The sequence below is a fragment of the Myotis myotis genome, unplaced genomic scaffold (assembly GCF_014108235.1).
Source record: "Myotis myotis isolate mMyoMyo1 unplaced genomic scaffold, mMyoMyo1.p scaffold_m19_p_23, whole genome shotgun sequence".
In the NCBI taxonomy this organism is placed as follows: domain Eukaryota; kingdom Metazoa; phylum Chordata; class Mammalia; order Chiroptera; family Vespertilionidae; genus Myotis; species Myotis myotis.
Window position 1 is genome coordinate 3892497 of NW_023416328.1, and position 27610 is coordinate 3920106.

The following is a 27610-nucleotide window of genomic DNA, read 5'->3' on the forward strand; positions in this document are numbered from 1 at the left end:
ACGAATCGGCTGCCTCCTGCACGCCCCCTACTGGGGATGGAGCCTGCAACCCGGGCCTGTGCCCTGACCGGGAATGGAACTGTGACCTCCAGGTTCATAGGTCGATGCTCAACCACTGAGCCACACTGGCCGGGACAAGCCATATTTTCATTGACTATTGCTGTCACTCCAAGTGCTCGGCACAAGGGTTCTTATAAACAGCGGTGGAAATGAGTCGAGTAAGTCAGGGCGGGAAACAGAGCCATTCCACCTTACAAGGGCGGGGTCACCTTCCTTCCCGAAGTCACCCCACCTCGCCAGATTGAATGGGTCCTCCACAGAGAGATGGCTTTCCTGGCCGGCGGCGAAGAGGAAGGGGGTGCCCCATAAAGACCTAGGTTTCCTTCCGAAACGGGTTCCAAACAGGATTCGGAGCTTCCTCTTGTGTCCGCGGTCTCACTTAATGAATTGTGGGTGTGAAAGTTGAAAGAAATAAATATAAAAGCGGCGTGACCGTTTGCCAAGCTGACTGGCGTCCAAGTGAGCTCTGCCTCGACCCACAGGCATTGTACGCTGTTATCTTAAAATTTCCATGATTTCTTTAGGGTCAGGGGAGGTCAAACAGAAGAACAAGAGGAATCAGTATAAAAAAAATATTTTATAGTAAAAGAAGTTTTTTTGTGTGTGTGTGTTTTGTAGTTTTTTTTTGGTGCGTGTGCATGTTTTTTAATTTGGTAAATGATCGTTTCCTCTTTCTCAATGTCCTACCATTGTGTCAGCAAAACACAGACTCCACCTAGGGACGTTAAAGTAATCAGACTGTCCATTTCCTTGGAACGCTGGGCATTTTTATTTAACACACAGCAATTCCGCAGTAATAAAAAGGCCTCAGATATAATTAAGGCTATTCCTGTTTGGCACTTGAATATCATATTACCTTCAAATATATAAATTACAAGTTGAAACATTTTTTTTTAAAGTTTGAAAAATAACAGAAAAAAAAATGAAAGTTTCTCTGAACTTCCAGAGTTCTTCCCCCTAGATGGAAACTAGATAGAAATTTGGCATAGATCCTTCCTAAGTTTTTATTGAGACTTTACATTCATAAACTATACGGACTTTGCAACTTCATTTTAGCATCTGTCAATATGATTCGGATTTAAAAGTTTATAGTAGTATATGGATCTGCCTCATTTCTTTAAAGTGCTATAAATATTCAAAATATAAATAATTCACACACTTTCTGAATTTTCCTGTTGATTCCACTCTATCTGGCTGGCTGCTAGAAGAAAAACCTTTGGGGAAAAGGTCGCATATAAGGGGAAGAGGAAATATGCTACTTTGTAGGTGGAATAGGCTGGGTTTAGGAATAGATCCATGTGTTTAAATATTTAGTATTATAATTAAACACTGAAAATAATAACCTATTATTACAATGGGGAATGTTTCCCATATATTTTTTATGCATAAATGATTTTCTGTATTTTGATCAAACGTTTTCTAGGATAGAGTCCAAGAAATGGAATGTAGATAGTTCATGAATATGATCTTTTTTTAAAAAAAATTTATTTTATTGTTTAAAGTATTACAAATAGTAGTACATATGTCTCCTTTTTTTCCCTATTGACCTTCCCCCCGGCCTCCCCTACCCCCCATCACATGCCCTCACCCCACCCCCAGTGTCTTATATTATTCTTTAAATTCAAAAGATAAGAGAGTGAAAATATATACCTTAACATAAGACTGAAAACCAGGTGTCATTCACAAGCCATTTCTGTGTACTTGTCACTGTTTTCCCTGATTGTTTCACACCCACCTCTGAGACATATAAACTTTTTAAATTCACATTTTACAGATTAGGAAACTGAAGAACAGAGAAGTTATGTATCCCCAGAAATAAATCCCTAGAGGTGGAATCGCTGACTCACAGGATATGTCTATTTTGATGGCTTTTCCCTCCTACAGCACTGTATCAATTTATACTCCTAGCCTCTGTGAACCAAACCAGCCATTTCCTTACAACGCTGGGCACCTTTATTTCATATACAGCAATTTCACAGGAATAAAAAGGCCTCAGGTTGTTCTAATATCTACTCTTTTTATAACTAATGAGACTGAACATTTTCTCTCCTAAGTTTATTAACAGTGGGCCGTGGTAGGACTGGGAGACCAGACAGACTTAGATTCAATTCCCACGTCTGGCATTTAGCATCTGTGCGGCCAGGGGTAATTATATCTCTTCAAGTCTCAGATGCTGCTCTACCATAGATACCCAGAATACAAATGCTCCAAGATACATGTATGTTACATCTTAATCCACTTTATCAAGGTGCCTTCTACAAGGCTTGTACCAAGTCATGCTCTCTCTGATAGTATTTGAGAGTCCTTTTTCTTTTTAAAATATATTTGTATTGATTTCAAAAAGGAAGGGAGAGGGAGAAAGAGAGATGGAAACATCAATGATGGGAGAGAATCATGGATCGGCTGCCTTCCGCACGCCCCTCACTGAGGATCTACCCCGAAGCCGGGGCATGTGCCCTGACTGGGAACGAACCATGACCTCCTGGTTCATAGGTCGACGCTCAACCACTGAGCCACACCTACTGGGCGAGAGTCTTTTCCTATACTTAGTGCTCACTCCTAGTGAAAAATCTTTACTATAGGTGTCAATCTGACTGCTTAAACTAATTTAATGACTTGATGTAAAGGTGATGAAGGTGACAGCTTACACTGTAAGTGCTTACGGGATGCTATACAGCAATCACTTTACATTGGCCAAACTATGTAAACCCTCACCCCAAACCTCCAATGCAGGTATCATGATAATTATCTTCATCTCATCAAGAAGGAAATAGAAACAGAGAGGTTTAGCAACCTCGAAAACCACACAGCCCGATAAGGAAAAAGACCGGATGCCAATCCAAGTGGCCTGCTCCCTCGTCTATTCTCCAAATAATCATAATCTCGTCTGAATAAAGCACAAGCCATTCATAGGATTATTAGTTTAACTGTTCTGATCCCTACCTCTTCAAATTAACGTTTCTGCTGGGTAGACACGTCTTTTCTTTATTGATGAAAAAAAAACACACCTTTTCTGTGTTGGTGATATTATTCATTTTTTTTTTAAGTTTCCACTCATACTCCTCAATAAAATTTAGGTGTGTTATTCCTAGTGATCCCTATATTTCTTGTTCTTTCATAATTCCTAATGTGTTTTTCTCTTTTTTTTCATAGCCTTGTAAATGGCTTGCCTGTTGAATTACATTTTACAGAAGTAATCACTTGGATCTGTCAAATACACCATGTCCATATTTTCCATGTTGCTCACTTTTTCATGTCCATTAATTCCTTTCTAATGCCCTTAGTTTTATTTCCTTTTGCTGAGATGCTTAAATGATTTTCAGCCTTCGTTGTTTAATTATGAAAACATTCAAGTTAAGAATTTCCTCTGAATAATACTTTTGGCCCTTCTCTGCGGTTGTTTTTTTTGTTTGTTTGTTTTTTTCATTGTTATCTTTTTATTTGTTCGAGGAGAAAACATCCATTTCCAAGTGGGACATAATGTAATCGGGTTATTTTTTAAATTGCTCTGAATGAAATCTGAAATTAGAACGACCGTACTTTCATTCATTATTGAATTGAAATATAACATGGATACCTAAACATACATATCCCTTGGAAAGTTTGGTGTATTATCACAAAGGGAACATTCCTAGATAGCCTTTAGGAATCCTCATGGAATTACTAAGTCCTCTTTCCTTTCCCAAGGTAATTCTCCACGGTTTTTAAATGTACTATTGCACTGTTCCTTTCTAGAGCAGCAGTTTTGATATCTACATGAGCTACTTGGGATTTTTTCCCCCCAACAAGTGTTTTGATACTTGTTTCACTTTTGTTATTAACTTCTGTTTTCCTAGTACTGTGATCACAGTAAAGTCTCTTTTTTTAAAAAAATATATTTTATCGATTTTTTACAGAGTGGAAGGGAGAGAGAGAGTTAGAAACATCGATGAGAGAGAAACATCGATCAGCTGCCTCCTGCACATCTCCCACTGGGGATATGCCCGCAACCCAGGTATATGCCCTTGACCGGAATCGAACCCAGGACCCTTCAGTCCGCAGGCCGACGCTCTATCCACTGAGCCAAACCGGTTTCGGCATAACGTCTCTTTTTATTGAGGCATTTGGGACCTACAAGATGATCAATACATGAACATGTTCAATGGGAATTTGATCAGAATATTTTACATATTTACGTGTGTGTATGCACACACATGCATGAATTAAGCTCACTGCTCATTCTCTAAAGTTGGAGACCAATCACTTTGGTGCGCCTAAAATGCATCTGAGAACTTGCTAGAAAAGGAGACTGCAGCCGGGCCGACATGGCTCAGTGGTAGAGCATCAACCTATGCACCAGGAGGTCATGGTTCGATTCCCGATCAGGGCACATGAGGCTTGATCCTCAGTGTGGGGCGTGCAGGAGGCAACCGAACCATGATTCTCTCTCATCATTGATGTTTCTCGCTCTCTCTGCCTCTCCCTTCCTCTCTGAAATAAAATATATATATTTACACATGTATTTATTTTTTTTATTTTAAAGGAGACTGCAGCATCTCATCCCCAGAAATTCAGTAGCTATGGGATGGTGTGGGGGGCCTTTCATTATTAACACACTCTGTGCAACTTGGACTTTCAAAATTTGGGCTTTCAAGAAATATCACAGCCTTATTTATTTTTTCCTTCTGATAATTTTAAAGCTGAATAGATCATATGTGTGATCATTCTGTGATTCTAATTTTGTAATATTTCCTGTATCTCTAATACCACACACACACACACACACACACACACACACACACACACACACTTCTATGCAAAATCATTCACAAAGACCAGTGGTTCTCAACCTTCCTAATGCCGCAACCCTTTCATACAGTTCCTCATGTTGTGGTGACCCCCAACCATAAAATTATTTTCGTTGCTACTTCACAACTGTAATTTTGCTACTGTTATGAATCATCATGTAAATATCTGATATGCAGGATGTATTTTCATTGTTACACATTGAACATAATGAAAGCATAGTGATTCATCACAAAAACAATATGTAATTATATATGTGTTTTCCAATGGTCTTAGGCGACCCCTGTGAAAGGGTCGTTCGACCCCCAAAGGGGTCCCGACCCACAGATTGAGAACCGCTGACATAGCCGTTCAAGTGTGTTATAACCTTATTGATACTGACATTGGCTCTTTGAACCCATAAAACAGCCTCCTCTGTATGCCTGACTTGTATTTACAGTTATGTCATTGCTTTTGTTCATCCATTTCTGTATTACCAACCTTGTTGAGGTGTTCCAAAAATGTAGCACTGAGGTTTCCTCTTTGAATCACTGTAAGAGGTTTTTCCATCTAATAGAAAAGTTTAACCCATTCAACATCTACCATCATGCGTGCTATGTTGAGATTTATACACGCCATCTTCTTGTTATAGGACATTAAAGAAATCCTGCTGATGATTCATCTTCCTCCCTTAGCGGTCTATCCTAATCACATATCACCCACCCTATAAACTATACACACCATATATATTACATATGTTTCGTGGTAACTCCAGCATGTCAAAGCTACGCTCATAGTTTGCAGGGCCAAGAGAGAAATTTGCCTTACTGTATATCTTCATTTATGTATTTCAATGGACATACTGAACCAAAATTAGGCAAGGAGGAGAGCTGAACATTTGTGTTCAAAAATCACCATGTGAGCCCTGCCTTGGGACTACTTGTAATATTTTTTAAATTTAGTTTCCCATATATAAGTATTAACACAAAGTAAAAGATCAATGTTATTTATTTTAATGGCCAAGATTTCAGCATTAACCACAAAGCAAAATGATGGTGTAAATGTGTCCATTCTAATGTGCAAATCTCATCACAGGTGCACCGTGGGCAAATACGCGATTGGAAATGCAAATGGGGACTTGCATGGACATTTCCTATTCGGGAGAAGCAATTACAGGAAATTTGTCCCATAAAACTAATTCAGTGAAGCTGCTGCTGGTGCAGCTCGCGACTGCGCACATGGATTCACAGAGGAAGCTAAAGGCTGCGTGAGGCGTGCGTCTGATTACAGATTCACATGCTGGCGTGGATTGCACTGAGAATTAGAATTTGTTTCGAAATGTAGGGCCTCATCATGCCGCAGACATTCGGAAATAATAATAATGAGATGCTCTTCTTGTTTTACAGAAATCTGATTCTCAAAGCCTTCCTCGGTTGGCCCATTAGATAATTCTGAGAGGGTAAACATATCCTATGTAATAAAGAGCTAATATGCTAACTAGACCGAACAGCCGGACGACCTTCAGGATGAAGCCGGGGCTGCAAAGGCTGGACAAGGCTGCGAGGGGCTGTGAGGGCCGGCCAGGGCTGCGAGGGCCAAACCCACTGCATGAAATTTGTGCATCGGGCCTCTAGTATTTAAAAAAGAATGACCTAGATCGATGAGAAAAATCCAGCCGGATTTTCAGGACAGAATTAGGACCGCTTAGCTGAGGATAGACATGTTAAATAAATCTACTGAATCAGATAATTATTAGGAGATGGTGTCTAGCCTGGAAATGTTTTAAAACTCTCCAATGGTTACACTATTTTCCAACGCATATTTACTATGTTATCAACCAGAAGATTTAAGGAATAAAATGTTTCCTGTTAGAAATACTTAGCGTTTTGGCATATTTTTCATTAGAATTATCTCTAGACCAGTGGTCGGCAAACTGCGGCTCGCGAGCCACATGCGGCTCTTTGGCCCCTTGAGTGTGGCCACGAAGTTTCAATCGCACTGTACGTGCGCGCCCGAACGTGGTATTTTGTGGAAGAGCCACACTCAAGGGGCTGCAGTTTGCCGACCACTGATCTAGACGTTAGGTAGAGAATCAGTTCAGTTGGAGAGCGTGTGCTGCAGGAAGAGCCCCCATAGACCCTCTGAGGAGCTGATCACTTCCCCAATTTATTGATCAAGGAATCGGAAATCAATCTGAATAGCAACAGCCACACCTTGCCTGACCCGCGTGGCTCAGTGGGTGAACACAGACCTATGAACTAGGAGGTCATGGTTTCAATTCCTGGTTGGGGCACATAACTGGGTTGTGGGCTCCGTCCCCAGTAGGGGGCGTGCAGGAGGCAGCCAATCAATGATTCTCTCTCGTTATTGCTGTTTCTATCTCTCTCTCCCTTCCTCTCTGAAATCAGTAAAACCATATTTAAGAAAAAAAAAAAAAAAGGCTGGTCAAAAAGGTTTGGTTGGTTCAATCATATTGGACTGACACAGCGAGAAAATGATGTCACTTTATATTTGAAACTACTGGAATAAAACAGTTGTTTCCGGCTAGAGTTTCAAGTGTTCTCCTGGCCCAGGTTGAAAAGATGTAGTAGTTTAGACCATAGAAAGTTGTCAACCGCACAATGACTCACAAACTGTGTATTAACAAAGGCAACTTACGGACAGCAAGGGAATGGAGACTTTCCCAAGGAAATCCGGGGGTTTGTCGCCGTCCTCATCAAACACTGTCACTTCCAAAGCATCGTGGACGTCTTTAACACGGCTGCAACGAGAAACACACCACGGATCACATACAAACACACACACACACACACACACACGCACACACACGTGGAGTCGGTTCCGTGAAGAACTGAAAACACGGTTTCACTAATTAAGTCTGCACGTCCTCAGAGTATAAAACTACCATTTAATTAAACTCCAAAAATTAAATCAAACTGACGATATTCCCAAACCTTCCATCAGAGCAGATTCAGTCATCCATACGAGAAAAGGCCAACTTTCTTACTAGGTGACATTTTCCGTGTCTGCGTGCACGCAGGGTGGGGCCGTTAAAGAAACAGGATGGAGAGGGAATGGCAGACAGAAGGAGGAGGGTAGAAGGATGGTGATTTCAAAGTAGCTTCCGAGTAAGAAAAGCAAAACGAAGATTCTTTTTAAATGAATGAAGAATTCACTTAATAAGAAAAGCAAAACTAAGATTCTTTTTAAATGAATGGAGAATTCACTTAATAAGAAAAGCAAAACTAAGATTCTTTTTAAATGAATGAAGAATTCACTTAAAAATCAGTGGCTAAATTCATTGCTTGCTGCCCTCGCTGGTTTGGCTCAGTGGATAGCGGGTTGGGCTGTGGATGGAAGGGACCCGGGTTCGATTCCGGTCAAGGACACATGCCCAGGTTTCAGGCTTAATCCCTGATCGTGCAGGAGGCAGCCGATCCATGATTCTCTCTCATCGTTGATGTTTCTGTCTCTCTCTCCCTCTCCCTTCCTCTCTGAAATTAATAACTTTTTTTTTTTTTAAAGATGCCTTCGGATAGTCCAGAGGCTACAGGACTTACAACGTGAAAACTTTGTTCCACTCGGGGTTGAGGGTCTTGTAGATGGTGTGCGTCTGCAGCCGGTCATTGCCCAACTCCAACAAGCAGAAAGGGTCGCTCTTCCCTGGAAGGAAAACACAGACGTCGGTCAGAGCCACAGGGATCTCAGACGGGACAGAGGCCAGTGAACCAAGGCCACGCGCTTCCCTGACGGTGCCACTGTGCTGGCTGAGAGGTGAGAGCGAGCCGTCTCCCCCGCAAGCCGCGTGGGAGCCGTGGGTCCTGCCAATGCTGCAAGTGTGGCATCGTTTACAGGCTGGCACTGACACGCAACCCGGTGCCCGGGACCACACAGGTGGCATAGGAGCAGGTGGTAAATTGTCACGTGAGCGAGTCCACTTTTGTGTGGTTGTTTTTACGTGTTTATTGATTTCAGAGAAGAAGGGAGAGGGAGAGAGAAAGAAACATCAATGATGAGAGAGAATCATGGATCGGCTGCCTCCTGTAAGCCCTCCACTGGGGATCAAGCCCACAACCCGGGCATGTGCCCTGACCGGGAATCAAACCCAGGATGCATGAGTCTGCAGGCCAATGCTCTATCCACTGAGCCAAACCAGGTAGAGCTGGTGTTTTCTTTTAAATCAGAAGCTCATCTCTGTTCCCTTTTTAGATTCTCTGTGAGTTACTATAGGTCCTTATTCTTCTATAACAGGAAGCCTACAATAGCTCACAGGCCTCCCATGGTGTGATGGAAGCAGGAAAAAGTATAAACATGGCTATTTAGGAGTTAAAACAGCTTTGCAGGGAGTGGCCACACACATATAGGAGCCTATGTATTCAATACATTGTGAGCACATACGCTATATGTTTGTTGCTTGCAAATGAGCAAAACTTCAATCCCAAAAAGTCAGTTCCGAGTTTTTGCCTTAAAAGAAGAAAAGCTTGCATGGCCGGGGTGGCTCAGTGGTTAAGCACTGACCTATGAACCAGGAGGTCACAGTTCGATTCCCGGTCAGGGCACATGTCCAGGTTTTGTGGGCTCAATCCCCGGTATGGGGCATTGTGGGGCAGGAGGCAGCTGATCCATGATTCTCTCTCATCATTGATGTTTCTATCTCTCTCTTCCTCTCCCTTCCTCTCTGAAATCAATAAAATATATTTTAAAAAAGTAAAGCCCTAGCTGGTTTGGCTCAGTGGATAGAGCATTGGCCTGCAGACTGAAGGGTCCTGTGTTCGATTCCAGTCAAGGGCACATGCCCAGGTTGCTGGCTCGATCCCCAGTGGGGGGGCGGGGGAGGAGGCAGCCGATCAATGATTCTCTCTCATCATCGATGTTTCTCTCTCTGTCTCCCTCTCCCTTCCTCTCTGAAATCAATAAAAAAAAAATATTAAAATAAGTAAATAAAAATAATAAATGAATGGCCCCAATGTTCCCCAATGGCACGGAGGAGACACATACATGCTCAGGGTCTGTGCTCCACCTGTGTTTGCAGGTGACGCATCCAGGTGACCTCGGCCACAGCCAGATGCCGTGTCACCTTGACAGTTTCACGGTGTTTTAGCACCTCGCACTCCATCGCCTTTGCTCCGTCCGACCCCACTTGACAATTCATTGACATGCCTCGAACGGCAAGCGGAGGTGTCTCATTTAAATAATTTTACCTTTATATGAGTTACAGAAGTGGGATGACAAGTAATAAACGGATTTTAGAGGTCATTTCATCCATCTGACAAATATTTATTAAGCATGCCCTTAACGCCTAGCGCGGGACCAGGCCCTAATGTACACAGGCCACCAGGTCATTACCTTTATGGAACCCTCATAAAAGCTCTGCTTTTTTTAGCAAATGTCACCTTTTCCATGAAAACTGCCCTCATGTTCCCGGCCAGTGGGCTGCGTGCTCCCACCTTTGATCCCTGGCTGTGTATTTTCCCCGTGTCTCCTACATCCCACATCTATGCATCTCTGTTCCGTAGTGAGCCCTGTATTTCGCAGAAGCAGCCCGAGGCAGGCAAACCCAACATATGTCCACATGGGCCAGTGACGGAGGACAGCGGGGACGTTGCAGGCTGCTGGGGACGGGTGTCGGCTGGAGAGGGCTATGCTTTACGCGGGTTCTCATTTAACCCTCCAGGAGGTAAGGGATGTCGGTGCAGAAGAGGAAGCTCAAGTTCAAGGAAATCTAATCTGGTTGATTAACGTCTACAAGGAATTCACAGCGCAGGTGAATTTTAACCAAGGTTTGGGAGGGGACTGATCTGTTTAGCAGAAACGGGTAGGTCTTTCTTCATGAGACAGGGACAGATCGGAGCCTTAAAATGATTAACAAGATAGCCTGGCCGGCCTGGCTCAGTGATTGAGCGTCAACCTATGAACTAGGAGGTCACGGTTCGATTCCCGGTCAGGGCACATGCCAGTGTGGGGCGTGTAAGAGGCAGCCGATCAATGATTCTCTCTCATCACTGGAGTTTCTATCTCTCTGTCCCTCTCCCTTCCTCTCTGAAATCAATAAAAATATTTATTTAAAAAGGCACAGAGCCGGAGCTCGTTTGGCTCAGTGGATAGAGCGTCGGCCTGCGGACTGAAGGGTCCCAGGTTCGATTCCGGTCAAGGGCATGTACCTGGGTTGCGGGCACATCCCCAGTAGGGGGCGTGCAGGAGGGAGCTGATCCATGTTTCTCTCTCATCGATGTTTCTAACTCTCTATCTCTCTCCCTTCCTCTCTGTAAAAAATCAATAAAATATATTAAAAAAAAAAAAAAAAGGCACAGAGCACCTAAATGGAATAAAGGCAAAAAGTAAATTATGTTTATATGGAGGTACCAGAGAAAAGTCTTACCAAAAGGTTAATTTAGCAAAGTCATGACACGAAGAATCCATAAATATCCTGAAAGCTAAACGCTCAAGTACATTATCGAATCATAGCACAATTATTTGAAAAATAATAATTTGGTGAAGAAATTGTTCCTTCCGTCAAAAAAATTACTTATCTGCATCTTATTTTTTCTGCTCCTCTATTTATCAATTTTCAAATGAAGTGCCACAAGAATTTTTAAAACATGCAATACTATTTAATCAGGGGCCCTGACCTCTTTTCCCTGAGATTATCAAATTTTTAAAAATGACAACAGCCAACACAACAATAGCCACCTGGTGTGAATTCCCTGTATTGAGCCATAAATATCATATAGGTCATATAACGGAGCTGCATCTTATTGGTCATGTCACCTAATAAGGTTGCATCTGACTGGTTAATTCCTGGTACCAGAAATCCTCATATACACAGTACAAATATAGGCACCTGATTTTTTAAAAAAGTCACTTTGGAGCAAAAAGGAAATCAATTACTATCATTTTTCCCAGTAAATCAATCCAAATTGTACCTGTTTTTTTTGTCAGATCAGCAAAAGGTATAATATATTTTTTGAATTTCAGTAAATAGTTTATGTGTGCCATGAGATGAAACAGGTCGAAAACCGCTGCTTTATTTGGAAAAAGCATGATTGCTGTGTACGTGCTTCTACTTATTAAAACACTAGAGACCTGAGGCATGAAATTCATGCAAGGGGCTGGGCCCTTGCTGCCCAGCTTCGTCCGGAAGGTCGTCGTTCCTCTGTTCGGTCTAATTAGCATATTAACTCTTTATTATATAGGATTTTGCTTTGCCATAAGATGACATAAACGAGGGCGATAAATAAAAATAAAAATGCAGCCCTAACCGGTGTGGCTCAGTGGATAGAGCGTCGGCCTGTGGACTGAGGGGTCCCGGGTTCGATTCCAGTCAAGGGCATGTACCTTGGTTGCGGGCACATCCCCAGTGGGGGGTGTGCAGGAGGCAGCTGATCGATGTTTCTCTCTCATCGATGTTTCTAACTCTCTATCCCTCTCCCTTCCTCTCTGTAAAAACTCAATAAAATATATAAATAAAAGTGCATGAAAATGGTTCCTACCTGAGAAGTCAGCAGCTAAGAGGTCCACAGCCTTTAAAACCTTCACTTGTAAAATGCCGATGTCCTTCATGTCTTTCAGGGAGTTCTGCAAACACTGAGGAGAAAACACACACACACGTGGATCACAGACGAAGCAGCTTTCTCCTACCCCCTCATGCCACAGCGCCCCCCGGGAAAAGCTTTCTCCATGGATCGCGGCCTTTCTCAGGCATCCGCCCGGAAGCCTCGCACGGTGCACCGTATCCGTCACCGGGACACTGAGGCATCGACAGCAGCCAGATGACACGCGCCTGGGAGTTAATGAACTCCAGCTCCGAAATGAACACATTACACACACAGACAATCGGCTTTTAACACGGCCCCGTGGCGACAGCGCAGGCATCCCGCCGGGAAGATGCGTGTGGAGCGGCAGCCCTTCTCCTCGTGTCCGTCTTTCGCTGTAAGGAAACTTTTCAACCACCTGGGAAGGCACCATTGCTCTGCCCTCGTTGGTGCGAACCTTATGGTGAACCAGAGGGCGACACGTGGACCCTCCGTGGACGGTCATTACCGCGGGAAAGAGAGGAGGGATGGAGATGGAGAGTGAATTTTCTGGTCCACGCTTTAGCCACGTTGCATGGGAGACGGAGCATCCAGCATCGGGTTTGCATTTGCATTTATGCTACTTTTTCCTTTGCCGAGACTTCGACACGGGATGGGGCAAAAGTAGGTTTACAGTCGTGAGGATGCGAAACATAGAGTTTATTCTTGCATTATAATTCATTAATTATTGTAGTAGTTGCAATATAAACAACTGTTAACCTATGTTGGCCCACCTGGTATATCTACTGATATACGGCATTAAGTAAATATCTATCCAATATACCGTCTAATTCTTAAGCATGTATACAGCCAATACTCAGAAGTCTATGTACATTACGTCCTTCAAAACTGAGTATCAAAGAGATATAAGCAGATAAAATCACTCGAGCGCTTTCAGCCACACTCACTGAACAGGATGCCACTTTCAAGCCTTTGGATACAGTATTTGTGCCATCATCAAATAACTAAAAACCTGCGAAAGGTTGATCCCGGGGACTTATCACAGGATTAAAAAAAAAATCCTTGTCACTGAAGCATTTCAGGGTAGAATAATAAAAGCTTCATAATAATTAAGGTTTGCTTACCCTCACATGCACTGTTGCTAAGAACTTTCTAAAGCTATTTCTGATCTGCATTTTCAACAAAAAAAATAACAAAAAAAAGAGTAGCGTTTAAGCTTAAATGAAAACATATTAAGTGAAATAATTTTCAACTTTGAAGACTGTCTATTCTGATGACATAAAGAAACAAATCCAACCCAGCCCAGCCAGTGTGGCTCAGTGGTTGAGCACAGACCCAAGAACCAAGAGGCACTGGTTTGATTCCCAGTCAAGGCACATGCCTGGGGTTGCGGGTTTGATTCCCAGTAGGGGGCGTGCAGGAGGCAGCTAATCAATGATGTTTCTCTCTCATCGATGTTTTTATCTCTCCATACCTCTCCCTTCCTCTCTCTCGAAAATAAATAAAAACATTTTGTTTTTAAATCCAGGTGTCTGAAACTTGTGTCTTGTAATACAGCATTCTTTTCTGATGCATATCAGAAACAGCTTTAGAAAGTTCTCAGCAACAGTGCATGTTAGGTAAGCAAATCTTAATTATTATGAAGCTTATATTATGAAGCAGCTCACTAACTAAAAAAAACTGTAGCCCTAGCCGGTTTGGCTCAGTGGATAGAGTGTCGGCCTTCGGACTGAAGGGTCCCGGGTTCGATTCCAGCCAAGAGCACATGCCTGGGTTACAAGCTCGATCCCCATTTGGGGGCGTGCAGGAGGCAGCCGATCAGTGATTCTCTCTCATCGCTGATGTTTCTATCTCTCTCTTCCTCTCCCTCCCTCTCTGAAATCAATAAAGAAATATATAAACAAAAAAATTAAAAATAAATACTGTATCTCTCTTGATCAGCCTTTTCAAATCTCTTTTCAATTAGTACTCTGGAAATCTTGAGGCATTACTTACAGCAGTCATTATGATCTCGTCTAGTGCCACCTTACAAATATATGACACACCTCATGAACTTGGTAAAATTTCCAAGTTATCCATGGGAAAATTGGAGGAAAGTTTTATTTTTCATCACCAATCCTTCACTCGTTTACCTAAAGCCATCCGAAAAAAATATGAACAGTGGATTGTGTCGAAATGTCTTTGGAGGACGCCAACCTTGCCTGCAGAATGCGTGTTAACAATAAGATGTGTGGCCACAGCATCTTGTACTCCCGAAGACGGAGAATTTTTCAATTAATCAATACACCTGCCCGGGGAAGGGATGGGAGGCACTGAAGTTTATGCCGAGAATAATATTCCCATTAAATAAAGATTCGTCTTTGCTTCATTTTTATGCCCCTTTCCTAAAGCGTGTCTTTCGTGGGTGGCAACAAACATATTGATTTACACAGAAGATGAGATAAAAATGGAATGCAAATAAAGACACCGAGAAAGCCAGAGGACAGAGCCATCTGATTTAAAAGCGCTGCGTGGACTTCCAAGCACATGGCAGCGACTTAGACAAAATTCTCAGATGCCAATATTATCCCGGGTCGGGTAGCACAACAGTCCTCCCTGCCTGTGAAGGGCTTGGCTTGGTAAGACACAAGCACTGACTCACTTGCATCTAGAAGGTTCTGGAAAAGTATAACACTGTGACCATGAATAGTTGCTTTAAAAAAAAGCTATTTTGTGATGAACGTGTATTAAAATTCCCATCCACCTGCACAGACCTGCTAAACAGTAGTTTGTCTACTTGAGGACTTCAATTTCCTCCAAAGACTTCCTAAAAGCTACAAATTCAAAATCCGTTGGTTGGCCCGTAGAATAGCAGGAGGGTAAATTCTAACCTGCTTCCACCTTCTCACGAACACATTAACCTCTAGGTCTGATGTCTTGTTTTATGGGACACACCATTAAACTTTGGACAAAGATCTCTTTCTACACAGTTTCTCAGTTCATGGACTTTGGTGCGACTTAAAAGTGGGGGTGGGTGGCCGGCTGGTGTGGCTCAGTGGTTAAGCATCAACCTATGAGCCAGGAGGTCAGGGTTCAATTCCCGATCAGGGCACATGCCCGGGTTGCGGCCTCGATTCCCAGTGGGGGGCGTGCAGGAGGCAGCCCATCCATGATTCTCTCTCAGCATGGATGTTTCTATCCCCTCTCCCTTCTTCTCTGAAATCAATAAAAACATTTTTTAAAAAGTGGGGGTAGGGCCGGGACGGTGTCGCGGGGCAAAGCACTCACATAGCGCTGGGTGATCTGCTTCCTCTCGCTGGGGTCCGCCAAGGGGCACACACAAGGGTCGGACATGGAGACCCCCCCGCAGGGCGTCAGCGTGATCAGCACCAGGAGGGCCCCCAGGCAGCTGTCCAGGGGCAGCTCTAAGCAGTTGGCTTGCTTGAGTGGGAGCGAGGCGATGTCCACTTTACATCTGCAAAAGCGCACACCGGAGAGAGGAGAGTGAGGAGCTAAGCCATGGCTACTTGGGGGCCTCCGAAGAACCTGTTTATTTATTACCCAAACCGCATTCTACGGGGCCTGGGTTTCCTGGGCAGGGAAGGTCGAGAGGGCTCCCCTGGCTTAAAACACTCACTCCTAGCCCAACACCCTCAAAAATGAAGGAGAGGAGCCCGGCCAGTGTGGCTCAGTGGTTGAGCGTCGACCCATGAACCAGGAGGTCACTGTTCGATTCCCGGTCAGGGCACATGCCTGGGTTGCAGGCTCGATCCCCAGTAAGGGGTGTGCAGGAGGCAGCCAGCTGATCAGTGATTCTCTCTCATCATTGATGTTCCTATCTCTTTCTCCCTCTCCTTTCCTCTCTGAAATCAATAAAAATATTTTTTTAAAAAATAAATAAGTAAAGTGTAGGAGAGGAACGGTAAGGAATGGAATGGCAGATGGAAAAGTGGAGTCAGATCCTTGCCCAATAAGGTCTGCAGAAAGACAATGAGGTCAAGAATTAGGGAGAGCCCTGTCTGCGTGGTTCAGTGGTTGAGCATCGACCCATGAACCAGGAGGTCATGGTTGGTTTGATTCCCAGTCAGGGCACAGGCCCGGGTTGCAGGCTCGATCCCCAGTGTGGGGCGTGCAGGGGGCAGCCGATCCATGATTCTCTCATCACTGATGTTTCTCTCTCTCTCTCCATCTCGCCTCCTCTCTGAAATCAATAACAATATATTTAAACAAAAAAAAACAGAATTAGGGAAAAAGGACTTTACAAGTTCAAGTATCATGGCTCTATGGGGCTTTTCTGCACCATGTCTTTTTCCAGCAAAGAGAATAAAGGGTTCAAAAACAATTTAGAAAAGACCAGAGATGCGTAAGTGGGAGAGGGTGAATGAAAAAAACATTTTCTTCCGGCTGAACGCCGGCGGGCGGGCGGGCGGGCGGGCGGGCGGGCGGGCGCGTTTTTATTCGCACCGATGTGTTAAGGTGCTTTCCTCACAGACGGGTTCCACGGGGCTTCCCCGGGCGGGCCTCTTTCTGGACAAATGGAGCATGAAGTGCTGCTGACGGATGCCACTTCAGCCGCGCGGCTCGCGAAGGCGGGCCCCATCTGCTATAAATGGCGTGTTTTCCGTCTCTTCACAGCCAATGTTCTGGGCTGTTGAAAACCTCAAGCACATTAAAATATGGAAGCAAACACCACGAAGGGGGGCTGAGTGCTAGGCGCTTATTTGCTTTAACACTGAGAACCCTGGGTTTGCCTGGACCACACCTGCTTTGCTGATGCTTAGAAGGGCTGCGGGGTGGGGGCTCAGGTTGGGGGTGGAGGCAGGAGGGAGGGAGGGAGTGACCTGTGTGGAGTCCCAGGGGTCCTCAAACTTTTTAAACAGGGGGCCAGTTCACTGTCCCTCAGACTGTTGGAGGGCCGGACTATAGTTTTAAAAAAAAAAACAACTATGAACAAATTCCTATGCACACTGCACATACCTTATTTTGAAGTAAAAAAACAAAATGGGAACACATACAGTATTTGTATTTGCATGTGGCCCGCGGGCCGTAGTTTGAGGACCCCTGGTTTGGACAATCATTCAGAGTATGCCGCATTCAGATCTTAGAATATCTAGTCAATAACAGCTCCAGGCCTGGCCAGTGTGGCTCAGTGGTTAAGTGAAGACCCATGAATAAAGAGGTCATGGTGCAATTCCAAGTCAGGGCACATGCCCGGGTTGTGGGCTCGATCTCCAGTAGGGGGCGTGCAGGAGGCAGCTGATCAGTGATTCTCATTGATGTTTCTCTCTCTCTCTCTCTCTCTTTCTCTCTCTCCCTTCCTCTCTGAAATCAATTAAAATATATATATTAGTCTATATATAAAGAAAGGAATATAGGCCCCTCCCATATTGAAAAGCCCATGGTTTTATTTGTCTAAAGAAAACTAGGCTAAATCACTTATTTTTTCCTTAGCAGCAGGCATATATTAAAGCTATGCTCTGCGGCCCGCAGCCAGTTAATGTGCTGAGATAGCATTGTTTCTGACCTCCTGCGCACGCCTTTCTCCATTAATCCCACCGCATTTTATTGTTTTAATTCCACACATAATTTTACCGTATCCGTCAGCCCAGCCTGCTCAAGTGTCCCTTGCCATGATAGCTTTTAACCTCGCTCATTACCATAATTCTATGTTTTATATTTCAGGCTGGCCAGCTTTTAACTTAAATGCAAGGGGCAGGAAAGAGTGCTGTAGTGTTCGAAGCCGTAAATCTCAGAGGCTAAGGAAGGGGGAGGGGGGGGCCGGTGAACAGGAGGAAAACGGGGAGCGTGTCAAGCGTGGCTGTAAAAGCAGGTCGACGACATGGGAGCCATTTGTGCAGGGAAATATTCCATCCCTGACTCTCCACTGATAAACCGGTGGAATGTCAGGGCCCCGTCGAAGTCACCCTGTGGGACCCAGAGGCAGCCGGGGCTCCAGCATCCTCCTTCTTGAGTTGCCCAAGCAAAAGTAAGTCTAGAAGATTCCATAACGAGTTCATCCCTACAATCGCCTTGAAATGTAAAATACGTGTCAAGAACACGATTATTTTTAACAATTGGTAGCAGTTTAAAATGGGAGAGTCTACAATCTATATTCTTGCCCATTTTGTTTAAAAGTTGGAGCAGGTTAGACTGGCCGGTGTTACTCAGTGGTTGAGCGTCGACCTATGAAGCAGGAGGTCATGGTTCGATTCCCGGTCCAGGGCATAGGTCAAGGTCAAGGGCATACACCTGGGTTGCAGGTTCCATCCCTGCCCCACAGTTAGGGTGCGTGAAAGAGGCAGACAATTGATGTGTCTCTTTCACACTGATGTTTTTCTCTCTTTCTCCTCCTTCCCCTCCTTTTCACTCTCTCTAAAAATCAAAGGGAAAACATATCCTCAGCTGAGGATTTTTATAAAATATATATTTTTATTGATTTCAGAGAAGAAGGGAGACGAGAAGAGAGACAGAAACATCAGTGATGAGAGAGAATCATTGATCAGCTGCCTCCTGCACGCCCCCATTAGGGATCAAGCCCACAACCTGGACATGTGCCCTTGACTGGAATCGAACCTGGGACCCTCCAGTCCACAGGCTGACGCTCTATCCACTGAGCCAAACCAGCCAGGGCAGGTGAGGATTTTTATTTTAAAAAAAGCAACAGAGAGTGCTCAGGAGACCGTTATGACTGACTCTCACTGTCAAAGGGACTCCTGATGCGAAAAGGTGTTTCCCAACATTTGGGAGGTCAGATAACTGAGCCTTGAAATGACAACAAAGAAAAGAAAATGGAAAAAAATAAGTGAAAAATGTAAAATAAAAAACTGTAAGGAGCGTGTGCGTGGTATGTACACGCTCGCCCCATCTCCCCGCTAACTCTGAGGATCCGTCTGCATTTCAGGGTACGTCTCACCCCACTGGGAGGTTCGCTGCAGCTAATGCCCTGTATCCGGCTCCCGAGAGATACTTTTGTGATCTCTTTGACTGCGGGAGAGGAAAAAGGAAAAAGATACAAAAAAAAAAAAAATCCTTTAAAATCCATAAAAAGAAAGGACAGAACGGCCACTAGGACAGGCACACAAACAAGAAACAGCTGAAGCCATAAATAAACACCCGGGTGACAACACACGGCCTGAAAGGGACGTCGGAAAAGAGCGTTTCTGTCCGAAGACACCTCACACTCACGGGGAAAGCACTTCCTGTGACGTGGGGCAGCCCTGACAGCACAATGCACGGGGTGAGAGCGAGAGGGTGTTGCTCTTTGTACCGACACAGCAGGTCGGCCGTTCATCACTGAGGGCCTCGTTCCCACCACTTGGAGGACAGATCGGGACACAGAGTGCTCTGCGGCTCACTGACGTCGCGGATCCCTGCCCGGGGCTAGCACAGCGTTTCTGACCCCCCCGTGGACGGGTGTTGGCGGGGCACGGGCATGTCACAACGGTGCCCAGGGTCAGGGTGATGAGAAGGGTCTGAGGTGTCGGTCACCCCGAGTAGGTGAAGGAGGGGGAGAAGGGAACAGACTAGAAATCGGACCCACAATATCCTGAGAGTGTGGCAGGACCTACTTTCTTCTGTTTTGATCAATACTACATGGCATTGCCCAGCCACGTGGCTCGGTGTCTGAGTGCCGACCTATGAACCAGGAGGTCACGGTTGGTTTGATTTCCCGGTCAGGGCACATGCCCCAGTAGCGGGGCTCGATCCCCAGTAAGGGGAGTGCAGGAAGCAGCTGATCAATGATTCTCTCTCATCATTGATGTTTCTATCTCTCTCTCCTTCTCTCTTCTTCTCTGAAATCAATAAAAATATTTTAAATAAATAAATAAATGGCATAGGATTGCATAAAACGTAACACTGCCTTGTTCAATTCAGAACATATATAGATGTAATGTATATAACTAGAGGCCCAGTAAATGAAATTTGTGCACGGGTAGGGTCCCTAGCTAGGCCTGGCTGGTGATCAGGGCTGATTGGGGCCTTCTGGCTGCCGGCCAGGGCCTCCCTCCCCAGCTGCCAGCTGCTGGCCAGGACCTTCCTTCGTTCCACACCATCCCCTGGTGGTCAGGGCATGTCATAGCAAGCAATCAGTCCCCCAGTCAAACTCCTATGGGGGTAATTTGCATATTAGGCTTTTATATATAGAGATAGGACAAAGGATGGGAAAGAAATGGAGATAGATTGACATTTCTTTTTTCTTTAAAATATATTTTATTGTTTTTTTACAGAGAGGAAGGGATAGGAATAGAGAGTTAGAAACATCGATGAGAGAGAAACATTGATCAGCTGCCTCCTGCACACCCCCTACTGGGGATGTGCCCGCAACCAAGGTACATGCCCTTGGCCAGAATCAAACATGGGACCCTTGAGTCTGCAGGCTGACGCTCTATCCACTGAGCCAAACCGGTTAGAGCTAGATTGACATTTCTAATCTCTCTCTCTCTCTCTTCCTCTCTGAAATCAATAAAAAATACTAAAAAAAATACTAAATGCCACTGACCAATAAGTAAATAAAACCTGCCCCCAGGGGAGGTTCCAGCGTACTTCTGGCTCCCTGGGGTGGGCAGGTGCGGTCTGACCCCAAGCCCAACGGGCAAAGACCAGCCTCGTGCAGAAGGCGCGGCGCACGTTCCCACCACGAGAAAGCAGAGCAGACTCACGTGCCCAGTCGCTCCTCGTGCTTTTTGCCGTCCTTTCCCCAGACCTCAATGTCCAAGATGCCCATCCTGTCAGAGAAGTAGTGAAAGTCAAACTCTTCCCGCCACTGCGGATGTGCACTCTTACACAGTGTCTAGAAAACATGCGGTTACAACGTTTATTGTCTTCGCACTGCCATGCGTCGCCACAGCAGCTACACATTTCAATTCATCGTTCTAAACGGCAGGGGCAGGAGCTCGGGGTGACGTGCCTGTCTGTCCCTTTCCAAGTGAAACTTTTCCCCTCTGGGGAAGGAAAGGGACTTGGAGGTGTTGGGGAATTGGCAAAAACATCACCACTCTTTTAGCCGACCCCCAGATGCAATAGTGGATCCCACCAAGTTAGAATGAATAGTTACCACATGAGAAACCATAACTTTTATATATATATACTATAGGCCCGGTGCATGGATTCATGCACCGGTGGGTCCCTCAGCCTGGCCTGTGGGAATCGGGCCAAAACCGGCTCTCCGACATCCCCTCGAGGGGTCCCAGGTTGAGAGAGGGAGGTTCTTGGGTGATGCACCCTGGAATCGGGCTCCCTCCTCTCTAGTTCCTAGTGCATCACCAGAGAACTGCAGCTGCCAAGTCACCGAATTTCGGCAGCTTCTGCGCTGAGCGTCTGCCCCCTGGTGGTCATTGCATCTCATAGCTACCAGTCGGATGGTCGCTTACACTTTTATATATATAGATATATGCATGTATATGACATATCTCAATGGATGTTTTACAGCTGTCCAGTGTTACAGGAAATATATTCATTGGTTCATGAAATCATTTTATTGGCACATCCATTCAGCACTGGCTTAAGAACCATATAAATGAACAGTTTGGGGTCCTGATTACTATCTGTCAGGTGCATTTCACAAGAAACCCACGAGTTCAATCGTTCATCGCTGCCTATTTTTTTAAATCCCAGTTTGCTGACTCCAGTCCCTAGAACAGCGGTTCTCAACCTTCTGGCCCTTGAAATACAGCTCCTCATGTTGTGACCTAACCATCAAATTATTTCCGTGGCTACTTCATCACTGTCATGTTGCTCCTGTGATGAATCGTCATGTAAATATCTGATCTGCAGGATGGTCTTAGGCGACCCCTGTGAAAGGGTCGTTGGACGGCCAAAGGGGTCGCGACCCACAGGTTGAGAACCACTGTTCTAGAGGGAGAGAGAGAGACTGGCAAACCCCGCTGCCGCTACGTTTGAATATGAACGAGGGTGGTTTGAAAATTCCGCAGCATTTCTGTGTTTTCCGAGTGGGACTCCAAACGGCCCGAGTGTTTGAATCCCTGGCAGGGTTTATCTCTTCTGTTTCATTTACATAGAGATTCAATTTGTGGCTTAAAAAGTGGGCAGGAATGCTGGTCCCTGAGTACCAGCCTCAACGAAGGGCACAGCATCCACCATTAAATCTTAGTGCCCGCTAGTACCGCATGGGCCAACAGGGACCAGCCGGCCCTGCCTGTAGCCAGCATCACATCACGTAACATCACTTAAGCTGGTGGTCACACTGGACTTAATAGGCCAGGTCACAGAATTTAGCAACCACGAAGGAAGAAAAAAAAAAAGGAACTACTAGACCACAAATTAAATGCAATATCCCCCAAGAGGGGGCAGAGCAGATATCGGACTAATTCTCCACTTCACCTTAGCTCCAAAGGGCTAAGTGTGCCCCGTGATGAATAATTTTTCTATAAATCCTTCGCCCGGCCCCGGCAGGCTAAAGGGACCTCAGCCAGAGATGTGGTTACCCTGGATACAGTCTCTGGGAGGTATGGCCTCAGACTACCTGGCGAATAACATCGGCCTATTTCTGCCGGAACTCGCCCTCGATTTTTCACATTTTTTTTTTATGAACTGATTCGTCAGCGTGAGCTTCGATTCTCTAGTCCTCGTCCTGGTGGAAATGACGCTTCATGTTTGCTTTTGCGCTGAAATTTGTTCAGCAGAGACAAACTCTTGGCTACTAAAGCATTTGCCAACTTGTCTGTGTCTGTTATGCCTTCCACGCGGCAGAGGCCGATCTGCAAATATCCTGTTTTTGAAAACCTTCCCCTGATGTTTTTTTTACGATGTGGCTTTTGGCAAGGGGCTAAACTTTCAAGGACCCCGCTTCCCTCCATCCATAAAACATAGAACAGACTCCTGTCTGACACTTATGTAAAACTAATTAATTACCATGGTTTGGAGACTACGGTTTTTGAAATAGAAACCACACCAAATTAGTAAGATTAAAAATTAAATGGAATTCGGATCAACAGAATCAGATGACTGGCTTGGAAAGGCAGCTAAAAATGCCAGGGTTTCTGTTCATAACAAATCACTTTTAATACGTTAGATAGTTTGGTGTGTTTTTGTAAATCATAGCAAAAAAAAACCCAAAACAACCCCCCCCCCCCATTCCAGCAGCACTCAAAGTCTATTTTTGCTGTAAAAACTAACAAGAAAGAGAAAGAAAATTGTATATAATTTTGAAAATACTTTTAGTTACTGCAAAACTGTAACCCAAGTATAACATATATTACTCGTTTATTTGAAAGCGTTTCTTTCCTTTTCCCGCATCCTATGAAACACGGTTTTTGCTTATTTTCAAAACACAATAAATCACGCATTCAAAACTATTATTTAATGAGCTTTCTGCAGCTCTAGTTACTGGATGGAACTAAACTCAGCAAACACTCCTACTAATTGACGGCATCCGTACTGTTATTTTGCTTTCTGGAATAATCCGAACATAGTCAAGACGCAGCGGTTCTCAACCTGTGGGTCGCGACCCCTCCGGCGGTCGAGCGACCCTTTCACAGGGGTCGCCTAAGACCATCCTGCATAGCAGGTATTTACATGACGATTCATCACAGGAGCAACATGACAGTGATGAAGTAGCCACGGAAATAATTTTATGGTTGGGTCACAACATGAGGAACTGCATTTAAAGGGCCAGAAGGTTGAGAACCCCTGGTCAAGAGGGTTAAAAAGAAATGACTTCTATTCTTGTAGACATGGAGCGTGGGGAAACCATTTTTTTTTTTTCAAAAGAAAAAAAATAATCTCTTTGAAGATGTTGTTCTCCTTCAGGAACGGCCAACTCACCTTGCTTTTGTACCTCTGATCGCCCAGTTTTAACAGGACAAACATCTCTGCCACATTTCCCACCGAGACGTTCTTTCCTTCCAGCAACGCGATGCTTATGGTCCCGTCCCAGAGCTGGTTCTTCCTCAAGGCCTCTGAGAGCCGGAGGCTGCGGATCACCGAGGACTAGAGCAGAAAGCGAAGGGGAGAGATGAGCTCGCTGGTCATTCCCGAGTGCGGCGCTGGCCATCACAGGCGTTCCCGCGGTCAATATTCGATGACAGGGAGCACGCCTGCCCGGAGAAAGGGCTGCTACTCCTCACGGGCTGTGCAAACCTGCAGTCACAGTTACGGGATCTCTTTCTCCAGCCCTGGGCTCGTAGCGAGACAGGGAGAGATGGCACTGGCTTTTGGCACTGGCCTGTCCTCCGACCCAGCTCTTGGGTAGGCATCCTTCACCTGGGCCTTTGGCTATTTTAACAATAGGAAGGGAAGAGAGGCACTCTGGGAAACAGAGGTATGAGAACAAGGCATTGCTTTGCAGGGAAATGAAATATCTATGGGCATTCAGAAATAGTGGTGTGTGTTTTTTTAAATATATATATTTCAGAGAACAAAAGAGGAGAGAGAAAGAGAAAGATCAATGATGAGAGTCATTGGTCAGCTGCCTCCTGCACGCCCCCTACTGGGGATCGAGCCCGCAACCGGGGCATGTGCCCTGACAGGGAATAGAACCGTGACCTCCTGGTTCCTAGGTTGTTGCTCAACCACTGAGCCACACCAGCCTAGCAGAAATAGTGGTTTCAAATTTATCCTTCGCACTTGAATCTGTCCCCACTCCCCTTTGTTCTTTTGTTCGTTGGGCGACTACTAAAGAACTCATGCCCTTGCGAGATTCCTAACTCCAGACAGAGCCTGGGATTGGCCAGCCAGATGAGCTTTGCAGATGGGGGGGTGAGGGGAGGGAGAGGAAATAATGTATAGAGGACTTAGCACAGGGCCTGGAACCCAGGCCAGTTCAGTGACTATCAGCTTATTTTGTTTCTCTTCTAAATGATGTTACTCACGCCCACTCATACACACCTTAAATCAAATGTAGAAAAAGGGCAAACATCCCCTACTAGTAAATTATCAAGTGGACAAGCACACTTTAATTTCCATTATGTGAGTTTCCAAACATATACAAAGGTGGAACGGTATATAAAATCTCCACGGATCTATTCACCAGAGTCAACGATTTGCCAACCTTATTTCATCTATCCCTTCACTACTTGCTTCTGGCTGAAATACTGGAGAGCAAATTCCACATTTGTGGTTTTTTGTTTTTTTTTGTTTTAAATATATTTGTATTGATTTCAGAGAGGGAGAGGGAGATAGAAACATCAATGATGAGAGAGAATCATAGATGGGCTGCCTCCTGCACGCCCCCTAGTGGGGATCGAGCCCGCAACCAGGGCATGTGCCCTTGACCGGACTCCATCCTGGGACCCTTCAGTCTGCAGGCTGATGCTCTATCCACTGGGCCACACCAGCTAGGGCCCACGTTTGCTTATCTATAAGCACGATGCTCACAAAAGCAGCCATAATTCCCTTCATATCCTTAAGTACCCAGAGCCTCTTTACATTTCCCTGACGGTCTCAACCATGTCTTTTTTTGCGGTGAGTTGGTTTGGGTGCGAATCCCAACGCGACCCACAGACTGCATTTAGTTGGCGGAGTTCATTTATGCTCTCCGCTCAATAAATGAAGTGGTGCAGGCACACGGCTTTCTCTGAAGGAGAAATAAATGGACTGAGGAATGTAAATGGCGCCGAGTATCATAGGAAAGCAATGAATTTCTAACGCTATAGATTCATCCTGTCACCGGCTCCATAGATCTTCCAGGCCGTTTAGACACCGATTTGCTGGGACGCCAGTTTGTCACAATTTATCACAACAAATGGTACGTCAGGGCCGTATTAATTACAGACCGGCTTACCTCATCCGGCACAGGTCGCTCTGCCACTCCGAATAAAGGATGCAACGAGGCCACACCAAGCATTCGGCTGATCGTTTTATAACCTCCTTAAGCACTGAGAGAATCTATTCTCCCAACTTCATATCCATATCGCTGTTCTCATACAATGCACACACATGCGTACACACACACACACACACACACACACACACATGGCTTTTGGAGGTGCTGAGACAGAGAAGGGAGGGCAGACAAGAAAAGAATTAATTTTAAAGAGAAGAAAAATCCCTCTCCGCTGGAGAACATAATAAACCTTCTTTGGTAACTTCTACCTGCCCTTGGGTTGTGGATCGAATATACTCAGAATGAAAGTTGATAAAATAGCTAAAAGCTAAGTTGATAAAATAGTTAAAAGCTAAGCATATTTTTAAAAATATATATGTTTTAGAGAGGAAGGGAGAGGGAGAGAGAGAGACAGAAACATCAGTGATGAGGGAGAATCATTGATCGGCTGCCTCCTGCACGCCCCCTACTGGAGATCGAGCCCGCAGCCAGGCATGTGCCCTTGAACAGAATCGAACCCAGGACCCTTCCGTCCACAGACCGATGCTCTACCCACTGAGCCAAACAGGCTAGGGCAGCAATTTTCTCCATGTTAAGAGCCACAAACACCATCACAATCTCTAGACAGACAGGCAGACACGTATATAAACATCTAAGTGTATGTGTTTCTACGCCTATAGGTGTCCGTACAGATGTAGCAATTGTCTAAATACATGTTAGAGCTTATTAAGCACGCAGGCTGCAGGCTTCTCCCTTCACAAAGGAAACGGGACTGTGATTCATCTGCCCCGCTGCCATTTCCTGTTTTGCGTGTGTTTTTCTTCTGAAACTCTGACTTGCCAACCAGCACACTAATGCATGGCCTGTCCTGTGACCATACTTCAAAGCCCCGACAGATAGATTCCTCCCTCAACACTGAAGCGATTTCAAAACCCTTTTTATAAAGAAGGGAGGCCTGTCCACCCGAGATCAAAGGGCATCCCTACAGTCTGGCAACCGCCTAAGAAAAATGGCCGCGCTCCCATGAAATATGCCCTTAAAATAATTCCGGGGCTTGGTATGTCCTAGTTTCAAATGGGTTGTTTATCTTGGACGGGCTTCTATCTAACTTGTCCAAAAAGCAGCCCCGCTTAGCTCGATGAGCTCTGTGAAAAGGGGATCCACAGCCGGTCGTCAAGGGGGCCCCGGAGAGAGGTTCCATCTGGCAGGACAGCCTGGGAGGGCGCGGAGCAGGCCTCCAGCGGGCGCGGCTTGGCTGGGGCTCCCGGGCCGGCCCGGCCGCGGACACCCGCTGCATTACAGCGTAACATCTGGATGATTGCTCGCCGCGTCCCTGGGAAGTATCCGCTTTCCATCAAAGCCTTTATCTCTCTCTCGGTCGGACTTTGAACATTTCGGTCTGTAACGCAGTCGTGTTGGATGTGACGGGCTCGCTCTGTGCTGTCCAAGATTTTTTTTTTTTCCTTCCCCTCTTACTAAAGGCAGGCTAGGA

The 27610-nt window shown here is 45.2% G+C and overlaps 1 protein-coding gene across 9 annotated transcripts in view; it reads right to left on the reverse strand.

The window, feature by feature from the left end:
- MCTP2 (multiple C2 and transmembrane domain containing 2) overlaps positions 1-27610 on the reverse strand; it is a 130287-nt gene that overhangs the window by 49736 nt on the left and 52941 nt on the right. For 7 of the 9 annotated variants that reach the window (XR_004975155.1, XR_004975156.1, XM_036355546.1 and 4 more), the window contains 6 exons: positions 24120-24284; positions 20996-21126; positions 15624-15810; positions 12315-12408; positions 8385-8487; positions 7483-7585 (listed from right to left, as the gene is read on the reverse strand). Coding sequence is in view for 7 of the 9 variants with exons in the window: in XM_036355546.1 (XP_036211439.1) it covers positions 7483-7585; positions 8385-8487; positions 12315-12408; positions 15624-15810; positions 20996-21126; positions 24120-24284 (783 nt within the window). In the remaining 2 variants the exon portion in view is untranslated. Of the gene's footprint in view, positions 1-7482; positions 7586-8384; positions 8488-12314; positions 12409-15623; positions 15811-20995; positions 21127-24119; positions 24285-27610 lie in introns of those variants that run through there. The other 2 variants (XM_036355550.1, XM_036355552.1) reach the window with 2 other exon arrangements.